Raw genomic sequence first — 20,850 nt, forward strand, 5'->3', positions numbered from 1 at the left:
TATTGGGGTTCTGGCTTCAATATCAGCCCTTCCAATGAACACCCAGGACTGATCTCCTTTAGGATGGACTGGTTGGGTCTCCTTGCAGTCCAAGGGACTCTCAAGAATCTTCTCCAACACCACAGTTCAAAAGCATCAATTCTTCGGTGCTCAGCTTTCTTTACAGTCCAACTCTCACATCCATACATGACTACTGGAAACACCATAGCTTTGACTAGATGGACCTTTGTTGACAAAGTAATGTCTCTGCTTTTTAATATGCTGTCTAGGTTGGTCATAACTTTCTTTCCAAGGAGTAAGTATCTTTTAATTTCATGGCTGCAGTCACCATCTGCAGTGATTTTGGAGCAAGATGATAGCTCTCAAACAGGGTCTAATTTGAATCTCATTTCCCTTTAGAGAGGAATGTTTTTCTGTTCACCTTGACAGTGGGAGGAAGATTTTAAAGTCTTCTTTGTGGAAGAAGAATATTTGTTTTTAGAGCAAGGTTAAATCTGACGTTCATCTGTTTGGCAGCAGGATACTTCCTGTGTAATATCATTAAACACTTCTCATTATAACAGTTCAGGGCATTGCATTCAGTTATCTCAGGCCTAATCTTATTTATTAGCATTAATAGAGAAGATGCGGGGATGGCAAAAGGTGATGGAAATAGCAGAAATGGTTCGAATGAGGATAATATGGTAACAACTACCGCCAGGCATGTGCTATGTGCCAGGTTCATGTATAGACACAGCTTACCTACACACCATAGCTCCCAGTTCTTACTACAACTGCATGAGGTTGTTAGATGTGGTTTCATTTTTCAGATAAGAAACAGCCTGAGAAGCAGTCTTTGAGAAGGTTACAAATCTAGTCTGCAATAGAATTCAGATAAAGTATGGTCCGTTTTCTCTGCCCCACACCAGAAACCACCCAATAAAGCAAAATGAATGAAAAAGGAAATGGTTTGCTGTAAACCAATTGCAAGCCTCAAGACAGATTGAATGAAAGGGCAGAGTGTAAATTATATGATATAAACTTGGTGGGGAGAAATAAAGCATTTCATCACTTCCCTGTACAACAAAGAGGAGGGAATAGTTGAAGGGGCAGTGACAACAATGGTGTCCTGAGACAATCATAAATACACTCCACAGAAAATGAAATTTCAGAGAAACAGGGAAAATTGAAGAATAGGAAGGACTGAATATGTAGGTGATAGGTATGATTAAGAGACCAGAGCAGAGGGAAAAAAGTAATTCAGGTGACCATTGTATCAGTGGCTTTCAAACTTTCCTGACTGCAGCCTGGAGTAAAAATATATTTTACACAGGGAGCCAGTTAACTAATTCTGTGTGTGTGTGTGTGTGTGTGTGTGTGTGTGTGTGTGTATACAGGTGCAAAGGGAGTTCACTGGACAAAGGATAGTCTTTTATTTTTTTATTTCTAATATGTTTTTAAAATTTTTATCTTATATTGAATAATAGTTGATTTACAATATTGTGTTAGCTTCAGGTGTACAACAAAGTGATTCAGTTATACATATATACATGTATCTATTCTATTTCAAATTCTTTCCCTATTTAACTTATCACAAAATATTGAGTGTAGTTCCCTGTGCTAAACAGTAGGTCCTTGTTGGCTATCTGTTTTATATATAGCAGTATGTACATGTCTGTCTCAAACTCCCAATTTATCCTCCCCTCTCTTTTCCCTTTGGTAATCATAAATTTGTTTTTTATGTCTGGGAGTCTATTTCTGTTTTATAAATAAGTTCATTTGTAAATTCTGCATCTAAGTGATACCATATGATAATTGTCTTTATTTGTCTGACTTGAAAAGGGACAGTCTTTTAAACAAGTGTTGCTACAACAATTGGATAGCCACACACAAAAAGTTGAACTTCAATGTGTGTCCCTCATCATACACTTTTTCTTTTTTTGATCATGCATCTTGTGGGATCCCAGTTCCCTGACCAGGGATCAAACCTGGGCCCCCTTTCAGTGGAAGTGCAGAGTTCTAATTGCTGGACTGCCCAAGAATTCCTGACATATACAAAAAATGACTTGAAATGGATCATAAACCTAAATGAAAAACCCAAAACTACAAAACTTCTAAAGAAAACATAAGGGGAAACCTTTGTGTCCTTGGGTTAGGTAAATACACCTACCGTATGACCCAACCATTCCACTCCCAGGTTTCACCTAAGAGAAATGAAAGCATATGTCCACACAACAGTCTGTACACAGATGTTCACAGCAGATTTATTTGTAACAGCCCCAAACTGAAAACAACCCCACATCCATCACCAGGAAAATGAATACACTAAGTGTTGCATAGTCATACAAGATACTATTTATCAATAAAAAGGGATAACCTATTGGTATATGAGTGATCTCAAAATAATTATGCTTAGTGTCAGTAGCCAGACAAAAGAGAGTGCATGCTATATGATGCCATTTATATAAACTTGTAGAAAATGCAATTTATAGTAACTGAACGCAGATATGTGGTTGCCTTGGTATGGGAAAGGGTAGGGAGTGCGAAAAAGAAAGGATTTATAAAGTGGCGTGAGGAAATTTGGAGGTGATGGGATATGATTTTTATTTTGATTGTGGTGATATTTCATGGGTAGGGTTGCCAGGTTTATCAAGTGAAAATACAAGGCACCCAACTAAATTTGAATTTCAGATAAAGAATATTGTTTAGTATAATTATGTACCATACAATGTTTGGAATATAGTTGTACAAAAAATTACTTATTGTGTAACTGAAATTCAAATTCAACTGGGGGTTCTGTATTTATCTGACCCCCTGTTCTGTTCATGTATGGACACATTTGGGGAGGGGTGGAACGGAGGTAGGAGAGGGCGGGAGGGAGGGAAGGGACGTATGTATACATACAGCTGCTTTACTTCGTTGGACAGCAGAAGCTAACACAACATTGTAGAGCAATTATCCTCCAATTAAAAAATAAATTAAAAAACTTAAGACGCAATTTATTCTATGTCAGTTACACTTCAATAAAGTTGCTAAAAACAAGAAGAAACTGGATTAACCAAGAAGGACGTGATGACTTTCCCAGGTCCTCCCAGCATCGGCAGCCACACCAGGACCAAAGTCCTAATGCCATTCTCCCTAGTTCAAAGGCTCTGCTTGCTCTTCCAGGCTGATTCAAGAAGAAAATGTTTGCTCACTAGGAGGGAAAAATAGACCCCTAAAGTATGGACATTCAGAAATGGACTGACAAGAAACTTTAAATTCGTTTATAATGTATAATCTCTGCTCTGACGTGTGACGTCTAATATTCCACCTGTTCACAAACCCATTTATTTATTTCTACTTAAAACAATCATTTTATCATGTTCACAGATTGCAGATTCTTTGGGTCAGAAATTGGGAAAGGGCACAGCAGGATGGCTTGTCCCTGTTTGCGAGATATCTAGGGTCTCACCTAGGAGAATTCAGTCTATGGGCAAGAATCCTCTTGGGCGTCATCATTCACAGGTCTATGGTTGACGTTCGTTGTCTACTTAGACCCCTTCTGGGGCCGTCAGACCAAGGCTTTCCCTGGTCTCCCTGTGTGGCCTGGACTTCCTCACAGCATGGCAGCCTTGAATTTCTTAAAGGGGAACCGGGGCTTCAGAGGTGAGTGTCTCAAGAGGCAAGAAGTGTTAGCTGCCAGTTTCTAACGGCTGGACCTAGAGATGAGAGCAGTGTCACTTTTGCCATATGCTAGAAACTCATTTTAGAAGCAAAATGTCTCAGTATTGTGAATTTGTTCTTGGAATAAATGAGGACTTGTTTCATTTCAATCCCCTTGACTAGTACCTGGGAACACAAGCGGTCCCCTGGCTGGCTGAAGAGAGACATGTAAAGGTGTACTACAGGGAGTCTGGTAGTCCAGCGGTTAAGACTCCATGCTAGCATTGCAGGGGGATGGGTTTGATCCCTGGTTGGGCGGGGCCAAAAAAAGATTTTTAAAAAACGTATCAAATGGATTAACAACAAGTTCCTATTGTATAGCACAGGGAACTGTATTCAGTATCCTGGGATAAAAGAAAATGGAAAAGAATATGAAAAAGAATGTACATATATATATAAATGAGTCACTTTGCTGTACAGCAGAAATCAACACAACGTTGTAAATCAACTCTGATAAAAAATGAATTTAAAAAGATACAAAAATGTAGAGCATACCAATCTGTTGATTACTACTTACCTGCTTTTTATAATCAAACATTTCTCAGTAATCCCAATAGGGGGCTCACAAGTTTTTCTTGCAACCTACTTTTGGTCATTTTAAAGCCATTCTTACTAATTTATTTGGCCATGCAATATGGGCCATGTGGAATCTTAGTTCCCCAACGAGGGATCAAACCCCTGCCCCCTGCAGTGGAGGCACTGGAAGTACTGAGTTTTAATCACTGGATTGCCAGGCACATCCCCTTAAAGTTATCTTTACTCATTTATTATATAATTCACAAGGTGGAGAAATACCACTTCCTAGTCTAAATTGCCCTGGTCTAAAGATGCTAAAGCTGAAACTGCAATACTTTGGCCACCTCATGTGACGAGTTGATTCACTGGAAAAGACTCTGATGCTGGGAAAGGTTGGGGGCGGGAGGAGAAGGGGACGACAGAGGATGAGATGGCTGGATGGCATCACCGACTCTGTGGACATGAGTTTGAGTGAACTCCGGAAGTTGGTGATGGACAGGGAGGCCTGGCGTGCTGTGATTCATGGGGTCGCGGAGAGTCGGACACGACTGAGCGACTGAACTGAACTGAACTGAACTGAAACTGGAGTCATTTATGGCCATCCAGAAATAAACCACCCTTTCCTAGTGTCCTGTTTATTTGGGGGATAGAGAAGGAATGGCCATATTTCACTGAGGCTAAAAAAGTGTTAATTTCATAAATTGCATTCTAATTCCTCTGTAATTTTGATGTACTTTGCTATCAATGCCTACATTTAAAGTGGTAAGTTTCTTTTCTTTTCTCTTTTAGAAGCAAACCTGGTATTAAGTCAATGGTATGTTTTACAACTCATAGCAGCTGTTTCTACCCAGCCCTGTGTTAGTTAAGCTCTTCTCTCTGGATTAGGCAGTAATTACCATCATTACTCAGAGCATGAACAGAGAGCAATGTGTATCCGCTCAGCTCTTCCAGGGGTGGGTAAAACCAGTGCCATTCTTACTCACGTTATTATTTCCAGTCTGTCTATATCATTTATCATCCCACCTACTTTTCTGTGTTTTTATCTGCTCTGGCAGGTTAACTATATTTACATCTCCGGACTGGTCACTTATGCAACTCTTAATAAAATCAACAATCACAGAGCCAGAAATGAGATGGGGCCAAATTAACACCAGGAAAGTAGAATAAAGCAATGCTCTCTTCTGGGACCTTTTGTCCAAATGAAAAGTAACCTCTTTTGGACTCCCCTGGTGATTCAGTGGCTAAGACTCTGAGCTCCCATTGAAGGGGCCGGGGCTGGGGGGCGGGGTGTCTAGGTTCAATCTCTGGTCAGGGAACTAGACCCTACATGCTGCAACTAAAGATCCAGAATGCTGCAACAAAGATTGAAGATCCCACATGCTGCAACTAAGACCCAACTCAGCCAAATAAATAAACGTTTTTATTATTTTTTTGAAAAGTAACCTTTTTGATGTAAAATAGTCATTTCAATAAAATGTTTATTTTTGCAGCAATGTAACCAACTATTTTATTCTAGCAAATAGAGAAGCTTTCTGTCTAAACCATGCACGGAGAAAGTGTCAAATAAAAGACACATATGAGACCCCCTCCAGAACAGGGGTCTTCAGCTGTGCCCTGTGGACCAAATCTGGTTCAACCCCTGGTTTAACTACAGCTGAAAATGGTTTTGACTTCCTAAGTGGTGGAAAAAATTCAAAGAAGAATACTTTGTAATGTGTGAAATTATGTAAAATTCCAATTTTAGTGTTCATAAATCAAGTTTCATTGGAATACAGACACACTTTCGTCTACATACTGTCTATGGTTTGTGCTGTAAAGTCAGGACTGAGATGTGGTGACAGACGTGGCAAGGTCCCAGAGCCTGAACTGTTTTCTTTCCAGCCTCTCATAGGACAGTTTGCCCACCTCTGCTCTAGCTCACAAGGTCTGAGAGGAACACCGCCCTCTCTCCCTTGCACTGTGTGAAGACGAGTTCATCTGTGGCCCCTGGCTTGCCTCCACTTTTCTGTTTCAGCGTTAAGTCATATCTTCAAGCATGAGAGCATAAACACTAAATGAATTATAATTCATGTGATCAAGAACCAGACAGTAAAGTAGCCACTTCAAATAATGCTATGTGTTATAAAAGTAGATTTTAGGACTTCCCTCGTGTTCCAGTGGTTAAGAGTCCCCCTGCCAATGCAGGGCACACGGGTTCTGTCTCTGGCCTGGGAAGATGCCACATGCCTAGGGGCAGCTAAGCCCATACATCTGAACTGCTGGACCCGTGCTCTAGAGTCTGAGATCCACAACTGGAGAAGCCACCACAGTGAGAAGCCTGCTCCCTGGAGAGTAGCCCCCACTCACAGCGAGTAGCAACTTGAGAAAGCCCACTTGCAACTAGAGAAAGCCCACTTGCAGCAACTAGAGAAAGCCCACTTGCAGCAAATAAATTAAATTGTAAAAAGTGGATTGCAAAGCAGGAAAAAAAAATTTGCTTTGGGTTTTTTCCTGTGATGAGTTTCCCAAAGTTCCATAGAAGACAAGTCAGAGGGCTCCTTTCCAGGGAGCTGCTGTTTTGTTTAGTTGCATACTTTGGCCTCATATGACTCGGAGTAAAACCCTGATTCATCCATGCCAGTCACTGAAATCCAGTCCTCTTGCCAGGGCTTGGTTTTAGGAAGAGATAAATGACTCAATTCCCACCAATAAAATGAGAGAATAATTCACCTGGATTTTCGAGGAAGGGCTTCTCCATTGGTAACACCCCCCCCCCCCCAACCCTTGGATATTACGGTACCTGCATATGATACCTGCAGCTGTGACAGCTTCCCTGGAGCCTCAAGGGGAGCTTGTCTGAAGGCAGCCTGGTCCCCTGGGGATTGCAGAGCACAGCTCTAGGTAAAGCCTGTTCTGAAAACAATACTGGGCTACAGCGTTAAGCAAGTCTGGATTCTTTAAACCTCAGAAGATGTTACTATATGACACAATAATTTCCCTTACTATTTAATTCATTTGTAATGAATTTCCTGTTACTTGCAGTGCAGTTTTCCGGTGGGTCTTTAATATTAGTTCTAGATATGTATGTCTTGTTAATATCTTTTCTCATGGGAACATCTTGAGCCTGTCTTCATGAATGGCAATGAGTTCCTTATAATAAATAGACCATTTTGTGCACATTTATATGAAAATTCCAAGTCAAAACCAAACAAAATAAAACCTATTTATTGTCTACTTAGATTTTCTCTTCACACGAGGTAAACATGCGGAGAATCATCTGGCTGCAGTTTTGTCGAGATGAGTGTGTCTGTTTTATTTTCTAAGTGAAAGCCCCAAGATGTTTATAGAAGTTTTGATCTTACCGTCTTTCTGTGCTCACCAGGAAAAACACGGAATTATATACTTTTAGATTACATCAGCAAGTTCATGATAAAGTAGCTGTTCTTTTAACAAACATTACCAAGCTTTCGCTTAGTGCACCGCACCGCCTAGAATGCTATGGAAGTTTCAAAGCAAATAGAAGACAGTTGGAGTCTCTAAGGGAACTAACTTGGGGCCACTTGAGCAGAGAGACAGGAAGCTCCTAAAATAGCTGAGAAGCCTGAGCTCACACATGAAACACGGATCAAGCTGTACTTTACAGTTTCAGGGAATAATAAAACCTGTCCTGAGAGCAGACAATGCTTTCCGAAGGAGAACGTGGTCTCCTTAGACTGTATGGTACCACAGTCCATTCAGGACTATTCACCCATCTATGGGATCACCTCCCTGGGGATACTGTGTCTCCTTCCCTTGTATACATCTGATTATGATTCCTTCTTTATATATCTAGTTGTAGACGATCTTTTCTGCTTGTCTTCTGGATTTTTGCATCAACAGTTGGTCTTTAAATAGTTGTAAGTTTGGTGTGCCCATGGAAGGATGTAACCTCAGAGTCTTCCCCTCTGCCATCTTCCAAATACATATTGACAAATTGAGTCTTTCAGTTCACTCAGTGGTTAGATCTATTGCATAACTGCATGAATTTGATTGAAATGTGTTTTTAAAATGTTCCAGTCCACGAGTCCATCCTGTGCTAATAGTTGGAAATGGAGAATACTGCGTACATTAGCAGTTACAACAATTAATCTCCATTATTGCCTCTTCTCCTTTCCCCATGTTCCTATTGTCTCTTCTCCTTCCCCAGGTGTCCCTTCAGTTCAGTTCAGTCGCTCAGTCGTGACCGACTCTTTGCGACCCCATGAATCGCAGCACGCCAGGCCTCCCTGTCCATCACCAACTCCCGGAGTTCACTCAAACTCATGTCCATAGAGTCAGTGATGCCATCCAGCCATCTCATTCTCTGTCGTCCCCTTCTCCTCCCACCCCCAATCCCTCCCAGCATCAGAGTCTTTTCCAGTGAGTCAGCTCTTCGCATGAGGTGGCCAAAGTATTGGAGTTTCAGCTTTAGCATCAGTCCTTCCAATGAACACCCAGGACTGATCTCCTTTAGAATGGACTGGTTGGATCTCCTTGCAGTCCAAGGAACTCTCAAGGGTCTTCTCCAGAACCACAGTTCAAAAGCATCAATTCTTTGGCTATCAGCTTTCTTCACAGTCCAACTCTCACATCCATACATGACCACTGGAAAAACCAGAGCCTTGACTAGATGGACCTTTGTTGGCAAAGTAACATCTCTGCTTTTTAATATACTATCAAGGTTGGTCATAACTTTCCTTCCAAGGAGTAAGCGTCTTTTAATTTCATGGCTGCAATCAGCATCCGCAGTGGTTTTGGAGCCCAGAAAAATAAAATCTGACACTGTTTCCACTGTTTCCCCATCTATTGCCATGAAGTGGTGGGACCAGATACCATGATCTTAGTTTTCTGAATGTTGAGCTTCAAGCCAACCTTTTCACTCTCCTCTTTCACTTTCTCAAGAGGCTTTTGAGTTCCTCTTCACTTTCTGTCATAAGGGTGGTGTCATCTGCATATCTGAGGTTATTGATATTTCTCCCGGCAATCTTGATTCCAGCTTGTGCTTCTTCCAGCCCAGCGTTCCTCATGATGTACTTTGCATATAAGTTAAATAAGCAGGGTGACAATATACAACCTTGACGTACTCCAGGTGTCACTTAGAGTTTAGTATTTCACATCTTGCATTCTGACCTCTGTCCTGGTGTGATTCCCCCAACAAGTCCTGCTGTTCTGCACGGTGCATTTGCAGTGGCATGTTTATGCCCATATTGTCAACATATATTCAAATATTTGTATTAAAACAGTTCCATGTTCCACTCAATACCTTTTGATTTATTTCCTTGGTGTGTTTCGTTTTGGTCACTGAGGTGGAGAATTCGCCTCATGAGGCCACATTATGGGATAAAGTGATAGTCCTGTGAGCATCCACCCTTCTGCGTGCCTCCAGCTATTCAGAATAAGTGTTGTGAAAAGCACTTCTTTCTCTGACCTCACCCTAAACTGCTGTATCATGAAGTCCAGACTAGGAGGGTCTAAGGGAGTTCTGAAAATTAAAGGATCGCTTGCTTTTCCCTCAGTATGACTTTATATACTTGCCATCCTATGCTGGAATTTTTTTTTTAAATATAATTTATTTACTTTTGATTGAGCTGGGTCTTCATTGCTTCGTGTGGGATTTCTCTAGTTTTGGAGAGTGGGGGCTACTTTTTAGCTGCAGTGCGTGGGTTTCTCACTGTGCTGGCTTCTCCTGTGTGGAGCACAGGCTCTGGGTTCTGAGAGCTTCAGTAGTGCTTGGGTGAGCTCAGTAGTTGTGGTTCCCGGGCTTGAGGGCACAGGCTCGGAAGCTGGGGTGCCCAGGTTTTGTTGCTCCACAGCATGTGGGATCTTCCTGGACCAGGGATCAAACCTTGTTTCTTGCATTGTCGGGCAGATTCTTTACCATTGAGTCACCAGGGAAGCCCTTTGATGGAGTTCTTTAATTCCTTTATTCAATAAACAATTCTCTTCAGCATTCAACACATGTTTCTTGAGGACCTTGAGCACTGTGTTGGTCATTAAGACTTTTATAGAGATTACATGCATATAATAAATAAATAAATGTATATAAAAATATAATAAATAAATCATAAATAAATATTATATGCATGAGAAAGAGGACATTACCCATTTGCCACCTTGTGGGTATTATGCTTAGTGAAATAAGTCAGACAGAGAAAGAAAAATGTTATATAATATCACTCATATGTGGAATCTAAAAAAGGCACACACTTGAGTAAAATTGTGGTTACCAGGGGCTGGGAATTGGTGCAATAAAACAAATGTTGTTTAAAGGTACAAACTTGGAAAAAAAAAAAAAAAAGAGATACAAACTCAAAGAATAGCAAATAACCCTAGAGATCTAATGCACAATGTAGTGAACATGGACAACAATATGGCATTATCATCAAAATTGCTAAGAGACTAGTTTAAATTAGTTTAGTCCAGCCACTAAAAGGAAATGATAGATGTGCTAATTATCACTACAATGGTGATCATGTTAGAATATATAAATGTATCAACTCAACATGTTGTACACCTTAAATGTATACAGGATTTATGTCAAGTCTATTTCAATTAAAAAGTTTTTAAGTATTTACAAAGATAAATAAAAACCTTTACCCTCTAGGAGCTTACAAATAGAGTAGATCCAATTAATACAGTATTTTTAAAGACAAATCAAAAGAAACTACTGTGAGGGCAGCATGCTGAGTGTCTAGTTTGGACTTGGCAGGATTAGAGATGTTTTCCAGAAAAGGCAGCACACACAGTAAGCGTTGAAAGATGAGTTCTGACCATGAGAAAAGGTGAAAGAAGGTAAGACTCTAGTTTATGAAGACACTAGTCAGCCATCCTAAGAAATCTGGATGAAGAAAGGTATAGGCACTGGAGAAAACCATTTCATGTTTGTTAGGAGACATGAGAGCTGAGACTAGTTGGAGGGATATAGGCCAGATGAGAGAGGCTGAAGGATGGTTTATTAGTATCACCTGCCTCTCAGTGAGAAGAGAAACTCCTTGAAGGCAGGCCTTGGTTTTGCTCGCTGCTCCTTGCATAACACTGGGAACAGTGCCTGACATATAGTTCGATAAATATTTGTTGAATAAATGAACGCATAAGTCGGTGAGAGAACAGATGAATAAATGAGTTACTTCATTAATTAACTGAAACACTGCAAATGCAGGAGAGAAATCAGAAAGAAACCCTTGCCTCAGGATGGAACTTTCGTTCTCTGCTGACACATGCCACAGCCAGGGCCTTTCCAGGTGTTGGCAGAAGGTGACACTTGTTGGAAAGGCGTCATATTTTCTGATCTGGGCTCTTTCCAGCCTCCATGGCATCTGCTTCCTTCCTGTCCCTCATCTTCTTCTGGGTCAAATTTGTCCTGCCACCTGCGAGCAACGAATGTTCTTTACTTTTTCAAATGGTTGGGGGGGTGGGATGGGCGGGGGGAAGCAGAAGAAGAATAACAGCTTGTAAGATGTGAAAATTACATGAAATTAAAATTGCAGTGTCTATAAATAAATTTTATTGGAACCCAGCGATGCCCATTTGTTTACATACTGTCCATGGAGTTGAGGCAGAGCCTGTATGCCAAAAACACAAAGTGAAAAATACTTCCTCTCTGGCCCTTTGTGGGAAAAGTTTGTCAACCCCTGAACTAGAAGAGCTCTCAGGAAAGGCTTTGAAGTTTATTCACAATAAGAAATAAATTATTAGTGAAATTTCCTAAAATATACTTTAAAAAATATAACCGGTAACACAAAGCATCAAATTAAAATAAGAATCGAACAAACAAGAAAGAGGAAGAGACAGAAATAGTCATGATGATGTATATTATGTGCCAGATCATCAGATAAGCACTTCTTCCAATAAAATTATCTCCTCTCCCTCCAACAAGGCCATCAGACAGGCGTCACTATTCTTTAATCATTTTTAAAAATTAAAATTAATATTTAATGCTGTGTTACTTCATGTGTACAGGATAATGATTCATATATATATATATTATTTTCAGGTTCTTTTCCATTATAGGTTATTGAAAGATACTGAACATAGTTCCCTGTGCTATATATTAGGTCTCTGTTGATTATCTATTTTATATATAGTGGTGTGTATATGTCAATCCCAAACTCAATTTATTGCTCCTCCACCTTTTTTCCTTTGGTCGACATAAGTTTTTTTTTTCCTATGTGAGTCTATTTCTGTTTTGTAAATAAATTCATTTGTATCATTTTTAAATTGGATGACAACTATAAGTAATATCATATGATATTTTTCTTTGTCTACTTTCTTTAATTAGTATGATAATCTCTAGGTTTGTTCATGTTGCTGCAAATGGCAGTTTCATTCCTCTTTGTGGCCCAGTAGTATTCCACTGTATATTTGTACCACATCTTTTTTCCCATTCATCTGTCAATGGACATCTAGTTTTCGTCCTTGTCCTGTCTATTGTAAACACTGGAGTGTGTGTATTTTTTTTTTTCTTATTTTATAGATGAGTCTAAATTCAGAGGCTGAATAACGTTCCCTGGGTCACAAAGCCAGCATAAGACAAAGTCAAGATTTGACCCTACAGTTGTTTAGCTTGTAAACTACATCCTCAACTGTAACTTTTTTTTTTCAACTGTAACATTAGAATTTCAGACACTAATGAGCAGGTCATGTTGGGCATGTACAGGGGAGAAAGGATCTACCCTCTGCCCTTGAGATCATAGTTTCTCCAGGGCAGGAAGATGAAGAAATGAGAACCCATGAAGTTGGTCCAGGTGTGAAAGGAAGTACATCTTCTTCCCACATCATGATGTGAGCCCCTGGGCAGAGGACCAATTCTGGGCAGCTCTGATGAAACGTTACAGCTGCAGGTCATCCACTGGAGCTGGTCTTCGGGTGTGAACGAGACCTCCAAAACAGATGGGCACATGACGATTTTATTAACCCAGGAGCTGACACTTCATGATTGGTAAATGAGGGGTGGAGTTTGGGGAAAGAATGAACAATCCAAAAAAACTTCCCATAGGATGATAAACAAATAGGAACTCCCTAAGGGATATAGCAACAGTGGTCGAACAGACATCTTAGTTGTTAAAGGAAAAATAAAGAGACTGCGGATTGGACAGGAATTGGGAGTTTGGCTTTTAGGCAGGGAATTGGATCCAACAGAGTCTCGGCTCTGGAGGATGAGGGTCAGAATAATGAGTCACACAAAGCCAGACACCCATGGAGCTGCCCATCAGGGTAACCCCATGTCTGCATTGCTGGCTGGGCAGTGACAGTGGATCTTTTGGTTATGTGAGCACTGGGCTGGCTCCAGGAGACGGCTGTGAACCTGGCCCACTGAGGATGGTGGTACCAGCCGGCTCTGCTGTGAAGGTGGGTGCCTGTGTCAGCTCCATGGCCTGGGAGAATTGTCCCTGAAGTTCCTGTACCACGCACAGGGTATCACGCTATTTCCAAAGCACACAGGAGATGGGGGGGTCAGGAAAGTCCAGTGGCTCGACTAAAAAGCCACAGAGAAGCTTGATTCTCTGGGGAGCCCCTCTCCTCACACTTGACTTGCAAAACACATGCACTTTCCACGATTCTGTCTAAAATGAAGCACTTTCCACGATTCTGTCTAAAATGAAGTGTTTAGACTCAGCTGTCAGGAAAGTGTTCTTTTAAAAAATGTATTGCGGTCCACCAAGTGAGGAGGAGTAACTGCAGATAGACATCTGCTCTCACATTGGCAGTGGCGTGAGGGGACGACAACATTTCAGCAACAACTAAAACATTACGAAGAGAATCATTATTTTCCCAACTCTGCTGGTATCTGCAGGATGTGGACAGGTGACCCAGTGTAAAAAAAAGATACACGTTTAAATCAGTTTGGTAAAAGCTGGGTTACATAATTGCAAACAGGTTCATTTAGTGCAGGATTTCTCAGAACTTTTAAAATGCTGTTTGTAGGCTGGGAATTTCTCAAAGGCAAAGGGACATTGTCCCAAATGTGCCTGCGACATTTGGGTACATTAGATGGTGGAGCACCCCCACCCCCACCCAGGCATTGCCTTGTCACTCATGGGCGCAGCATTAGGGGAAACACCGGTCTACTCTAGTGGCTCAGATGATAAAGAATTCGTCTACAATGCAGGAGACCCGGGTTCGATCTCCGGATCCAGAAGATCCCCTGGAGAAGGAAATGGCAACCCATTCCAGTGTTCTTGCCTGGGAAATCCCAGGGACAAAGGAGCCTAGTAGGCTACAGTCCATGAGGTCGCAAATGGTCAGACACTACTGAATAACTAACACTTTCATTTTCACACTTGGGAAAACACCAGCCTAAGCATACCCTGAAATTCCAGCAAGACTAAAACAGTCACAATTTCATCCTGTTTGGAGGAGATTGCAAATTTATGCTTATGGCAGGAGTTTTGTAAGTGAGCCCTCAGCACTGGTTAACTTGGGAGAGAAAAAAGTTTTTCATGCTCGGACCACTCTATACAGTCCTTTTGCCTGAGTGAGAAGCTGCAGTCATAATGGATTCATCACAGGAAACGAGCCAGTCAACACGCAGGCATCCCGGGGTGCACGGTGATTAGGAAGCTGGGGAATCATCTGCCCGGGTCTTGTGTCTGGAGAGCCATTTCTAATGTTTTCTTTTTTTTTTAATTTTTTAAATTAATTCAGGTCAGTTCAGTTCAGTTCAGTCGCTGAGTCGTATCTGACTCTTTGTGTATCCCCATGGACTGCAGCAGGCCAGGCGTCCCTGTCCATCCCTAACTCCTGGAGCCTACTCAAACTCATGTCCATTGCGTCGGTAATGTCATCCAACCATCTCACCTTCTGTCGCCCCCTTCTCCTCCCGCCTTCAATCTTTCCCAGCATCAAGGTACTTATTTATTTTTGACTGCACTGGGTCTTCATTGCTGAGCGTGGTCTTTCTCTAGTTGCGGTGAGTGGGGACGCTCATTGCAGTGGCTTCCCTTGCTGCAGTTCATAGGCTCAGTAGTTGTGATGTCCTGGCTTAGTTTCTCAATGTTATGTGGGATCTTCCTGGACCAGGGATCAAACCCACGTCCCCTGCATTGGCAGGCAGATTCTTAGGTACCCCTAGGGAAGTCCCACTTCTCTCATTTTCAGTTTCCTTGGAAAGCTTGGAGGATTTTTCTAGGCACAGATTTGTTACCATACTGATCTCTCCATCAGAGCACTTAGTCAAACCCCCAACCACTTTGTACTCTCTGGAAACCCTGAGCTCAATGACCCAAGACAAAACCGGAGGGGCCCTGGGGCCAGAAGGCACCAAGTGACACCATGATCATAGCAAAACCTCTGTCTCCAAAGTCTGGGCTTCCCTTGAGTAAGAGGAGTGATGCTTCTTTTTGTCTCCAATCTGCCCAGACAGTGCTTCAGCCACTTTACTTCCGGTCTTCTGAGACCCTCCCTGGGCCACAGTTCATTGTCTGTTCTAATCAGACCCTTCTTGGCTTCACTTTTCACATTTACATAATCAACTTTCAACCCCAGTTGTATGTAAGCGATCTTTTCCTAGATCTCCTCTTATTTTTGCTTGTTTTGCCCACTTCTACAATTCATTGATTCCTTTTTGTTCATTGTCTTTCATTTAAAATCCAATATTTATTTAATGCCCCTGCCTTTGGGCCTCTTAATCTGAGAATTTTCTCCATCTTCCATGGCTTCTAATACATTTCGGGAATTTTCTAATCCTCATTTCAGGATTTTATCTCTCTAGATAAAATATTCCGATGTCTAAAGACCAACATCCTTAAAATGTGGTATAAGTGAGAAGTTTTAGTGTATAGAATGTGTCAGCTATTCACAACAGCCAAGGCATGGAAACAACCTAAATGCCCATCAACAGACGAATGGATAGAGAAGATGTGGTCATATATACAATGAAATATTTACTCAGACACAAAAAATGGAATAATGCCACTTGCAACAACATGGGTGGACCTAAAAATTATCATACTAAGTGAAGTAAGTCAGAGAATGACAAATATTATATATAATGGCTTATATATGGAATCAAAAATGATACAAATGACATCATCTATGAAACAGAAACAAACTTACAGATTTAGAGAACAGACCTTCTGCTGCCAGGCTGGACTTGGAGCAGGGAAGGATGGATTAGGAGTTTGGGATTAGCAGACAAACTATTTTATGTATAGGATGGATAAACAACAAGGTCATGCTATGTAGAAAAATTAACACAATACTGTGAATCAACTATATTTCAATAAAATAAAATTTTAAAAAAAGAACATGTTTGTATTAAATTGGTTATAAAGAAAGCCATGTAGTGGGATGATTAAGAACCCAATCTGTGAGACAGCCTGTCAAGGAGTGACAGGCTTGTTAACTGTGACTCTGGACAAGTAACTAATCTTTCTGGGCCTCGTTTTCCCTATCTATAAACTGGGGAAAATAATACCCCATACTTCATTTGGTTATTATAAGGAGCTACTGAATTAACATATCTAAAAAGCTTATGGCAGCACCTAGAACATAGTGAATGCACACAATCATTAGTTAGTATTGTCCCCACCATTTAGAATAACCAAAGCATCTCAGAATAAAGTGCGGAGGTTTTCAGGTTGTTTTTTTCTTTCTGTTTTAAGGCCCAGATTATGTAAAGGATCACCTCCCTCAAGTTGCTCAGCACACTGCCTATATAGGAGAAAAGCGTCCTGCATTAGAGAAAACTGGAGATCTCAGATATTTATGGAAGCCTGCCTCGAACAGAAGCTTGCCAGCTAAATATAAACCTGAGTATGTTGGTGAAATTGGCTGGGGAATACCAGAGTATGATTTTATCAACAAAACAAGGCTTCAGACTGGCTTTCACGTCAAGGTATTGCTCTTAAATTTATGCTCCTTCTAAAACATTGTTTTCTTTTTTTTCTCCCAATGAATAGTCAGTTTACTTTTTCCAGACTAATTTTACAACTAATTTATTATTAAAATTAATTGAAGCAGATAACAATACTGTCAAAATCAATTAAACAGAAAAAATTTTAAGTACCTCACTGTGATTTCTAACCTTGGGTATAATGTCATAGGACTGTTACTAGTAAAATGCTCTATCATGTATTGAAGAATCTGTATGTCAGATTTTCCAAGAAAGACTTGCTTTCAAATAAACACCAGGAGCCATCAAAAAAAAAAAAAAAGAAAAAAACCTCTAAGTGACAGCTCTTTGGTATCCATAATATTAAATATGTCTCCAAGACTTCTTCACATTAAACTTTTTCACATCAAATGTATTGATCTAGGAATTGGAAAAAAGTCATTATATTTGTAGGGCTTTTGTTTCACCATCAGTACAGTAAATGATAACAGCTTTCACTTGCCCTCCCTACCAACTGTTTTCTGATTTAAATGCTTTCTGAGTTTGCTTCCATAGGAAACGTTGTGTCCTGGACTTGTCCTTGAGAAGCAATGGGATTGGAGTTTGTGCAGAAAAATGAGTGTGTGGATAAAAGTACTTGGCTGCCATCACCCTCTTTAAGTCCCTTGAATACAGGAGAGGAGGGGTGTGAAGAGAAGGAAGCAGGAGGCAGTCCAAAAGCATTTGCACTTGGCTTTGGCATGCATCCAGATTCCCGTCTTTGCGGTGACATTCACACACATTCCCCCGCTCTTGAGCGGCTGGGTGAGTGGGTGGTGGTAAAGCAGCAGTCTGTGCTGGACGTCATCCACAAACCTAGAAACCAGCCCCAGAGATTCAAAACCCGCTGTGCGGATCGTGCCTTTAAGTCAGGCCATCCAGGGCTCTGAGAAAGCCTGCCTTACCTCCCTTTGGTGATGTGGATGCAGGCGTGAGCTCAGCCAGTCTCCTCTGAAACAGGAGAGAGCACAGGTGATTTTAGAAGCAAAATCTGAGGATTCAGACTTTTTCCCAGGCAGGCCTTCTCCTGGAAATTGAATATGTATCAATGACACAGCAACAAATTGAATATGTATCAATTGCCTTAATTTCTGAGGCATTTAGTGCAACCTCACGTGCAGGCGTGCTCAGTCCTGTCCGACTCTGCGACCCCATGAACTGTGGCCCTCCAGGCTTCTCTGTGCATAGAATTATCCAGGCAAGAATACTGGATTGGGTTGCCATTTCCTCTTCCAGGGGATCTGCCCAACCCAGGGATCAAATCTGCATCTCCTGCTTTGGCAGGCAGATTCTTTACCACTGAGCCACCTGGGAAGCCCACAGTGTTATACAGAATGGTTAACAAAGTTAAAGCCTTTTTCTGATCCAACCTTCAGCAGTACCAGAGAGCGTCTGAGAGCTCAGGCTTTGGGGTCAGACAGTGTGGGTTCCATTCCTGCCTCTGGTCAGGTTTGGCTCTGTGACCCTGGGCTCTGAGTTTACCTCCCTGGGTCTCCAAGCTTCCTCTGCTCCATGGTGGCGTTTAGGTGTCCACTTCCTGAGACCACCTGAATTCCTGTCCCACCCCTGCTACCTCCTAGCTGTGAGAGATCTTGGGCCAGTTCCTCAACAGCGCTGTGTCTCTTCATCATGAACCCGAGCGTTTGCCTTACTGGGCTGTCATGAAGAAATATCTGCCAACTGCTGGGCACAGTGTCTGCCACACAGCAAGGCTCTAGGTCTGGTATGCTTCCTAAATTCCCAACACAATGTTTTCCTACTTACATACTAAACCCAAAAAGTGAAAACACTTTTATCTTAAGTTAGGAATAAAAGGGAATTTCCTAATCTGATATAGACTGTCCACAAAAAAGGCGATTACAATAGTGATACTTGATAAAACAGTGAAGGCATTCTCTTTAAGACCAGGAACAAGACATGGATGCCCCAAATCCTGATTTTTTTTTTCATTTAGCTTTGTCCTGGAGGTCTTAACCATGGCAGTAAGGAAAAAAAAAGTATAAAAGTGTAAAGATTTAAATAGAAGAAGTAAAACTATCATTATTTGCTAATATGCTTGTCTACCTAGAATACCTCAAAGTATAAGCGAATTTGGCAGTCAACAGGACACAAAATCCAGGTGTAAAAATCAATTTTATTTTTATATACCAGAAACAAACAGAAAATGCAGCAAAACAGGATACTACTTACAGTATCATCAGCAAATATAAAGTATGTAGGAATAGATCTTAAAAAAAGATGTTCTGGTACAACCTTGTAAATTAACTATATGTCAATAAAAAGAAAGGTGTTCTACACATGGAGAAAAATGATAAAACTATTGAAACAGGATATACATAAGTGGACAGATATATCATGTTTGTGAATTGAAAGATTCAATATCATAAAGACGGAATCGTAAAGATTCTATATCATAAATTTATCAGATTGATAAAAATAATTTCCATAAAATTACAATAAAAATCTCAACTTTTTTTCTGGAAAAAAATAAAAGACTCTCTAGGTATCATTCTTGTTCTGTTGTGAGTTATAAATACAAGGACACAAGGAACGCACTCAGCACAGTACCCGGCAAGAGGTTAACACCCCGATGTCAGTGGTTAGGACTGTGGTTTTGTATTTAATGTTACCCAGTGCCAGTGACACAGAAAGAGGGCTCAGGTTCCTAAATCACAGCCTGTTCCACTCAGGCAATGAAGACGAAGATCAGAAGCTTGGTGCAATATCAAAAGTGATCGCTAGTGAGAGGAGAATGGACCCAGAGCAAGGCAGCTGATTTGAAGAGGGTCCAGAACGTGGGTGGCTTGTCTCAGGTGATGCCCAGCTTTTGTGCACAGCCCTCAAGTTGTCTCTGTCTTGAGTGTGTGGGGCTGTGGATCCAGGACCCACATCAGCCACGACTTAGCCTTCTAGGAAGGGATTTATTCCATTTCTTTGGATGGAATGTCACAGACAGCTCTAATTCTCAGCCCTGCATGGTTGTGCAGCTCTCATAACCTAGTGGGACTGTGTGTGAACCAGACAGAGCTCTGCCCACCCCGGGCTCACATGGAAGCTGGCCTTGTTTGGTACAGGCTGTAACGGCTTGTCTGCTGTGCCCCAGCATTTGACAGTGAATGTTTTCAAAGATGTATCTGTCTTAAGTTTGATTTTTTTTTTGGCTGTATTCTGTGGCATGTGGGATCTATTTCCCTGATAAGGGATGGAACCCATACCCCCTGCATTGGAAGCATGGAGTCTTAACCACTGGACCACCAGGGTTAAAGGATGCCTTGGACTTAAAACTTTATCATGAGAACATAAAGATGCATGGAGAATGACTGTACATACAGGTCAAGAACCACATATGATTTACCAGCAGTTAAGGCCCAGGATTTGTCACCAAGTTTGTTCATGCCCCCTCAACCCCCCACCCAACCCCACTCCCAGGGCCTTGCTCCATTCCCCCTTCCCCTCCATCCAGGACAGCCCCAGATTCCGACTCCTTATCCTCGCAAGTCTCCAGGCAGCCTCTTGCGATCAATGAGAAGAAAGTGACATTTGAGCTGATACACACACACTCATCCTCTACGCCTAGAAATGAGTCCCTAGTCACAAGTAAAATGTGCGTGCCTGTGTGGTGAATTCAAGTCTCCTCGCCAAGGAGCTGGACCATTCCTTCATGTGATGTAACCCAGGGCAGCATCTCCATCTATGCCCTGTTCCCTCTCTGGCTGCCTGTCCTTGGTGGTCTTCGATCCCATCCCCCACCGTCTGCATCTGTAAGAGTCCCACCAAGGTGG

At 41.5% G+C, this 20,850-nt stretch overlaps 1 protein-coding gene across 1 annotated transcript in view; it reads left to right on the plus strand.

Moving 5' to 3' along the window:
* Window positions 1-20,850, plus strand: part of SPMIP2 (sperm microtubule inner protein 2) — a 135,613-nt gene that overhangs the window by 43,809 nt on the left and 70,954 nt on the right. The window contains exon 2 of the mRNA XM_055404607.1: window positions 16,800-17,032. Within this exon, the coding sequence (XP_055260582.1) occupies window positions 16,800-17,032 (233 nt within the window). The remainder of the gene's footprint in view (window positions 1-16,799; window positions 17,033-20,850) is intronic.

This window comes from Moschus berezovskii, chromosome 19 (genome assembly GCF_049115385.1).
Source record: "Moschus berezovskii isolate FMDL1 chromosome 19, NW_MosBer_1.0, whole genome shotgun sequence".
Lineage (NCBI taxonomy): Eukaryota > Metazoa > Chordata > Mammalia > Artiodactyla > Moschidae > Moschus > Moschus berezovskii.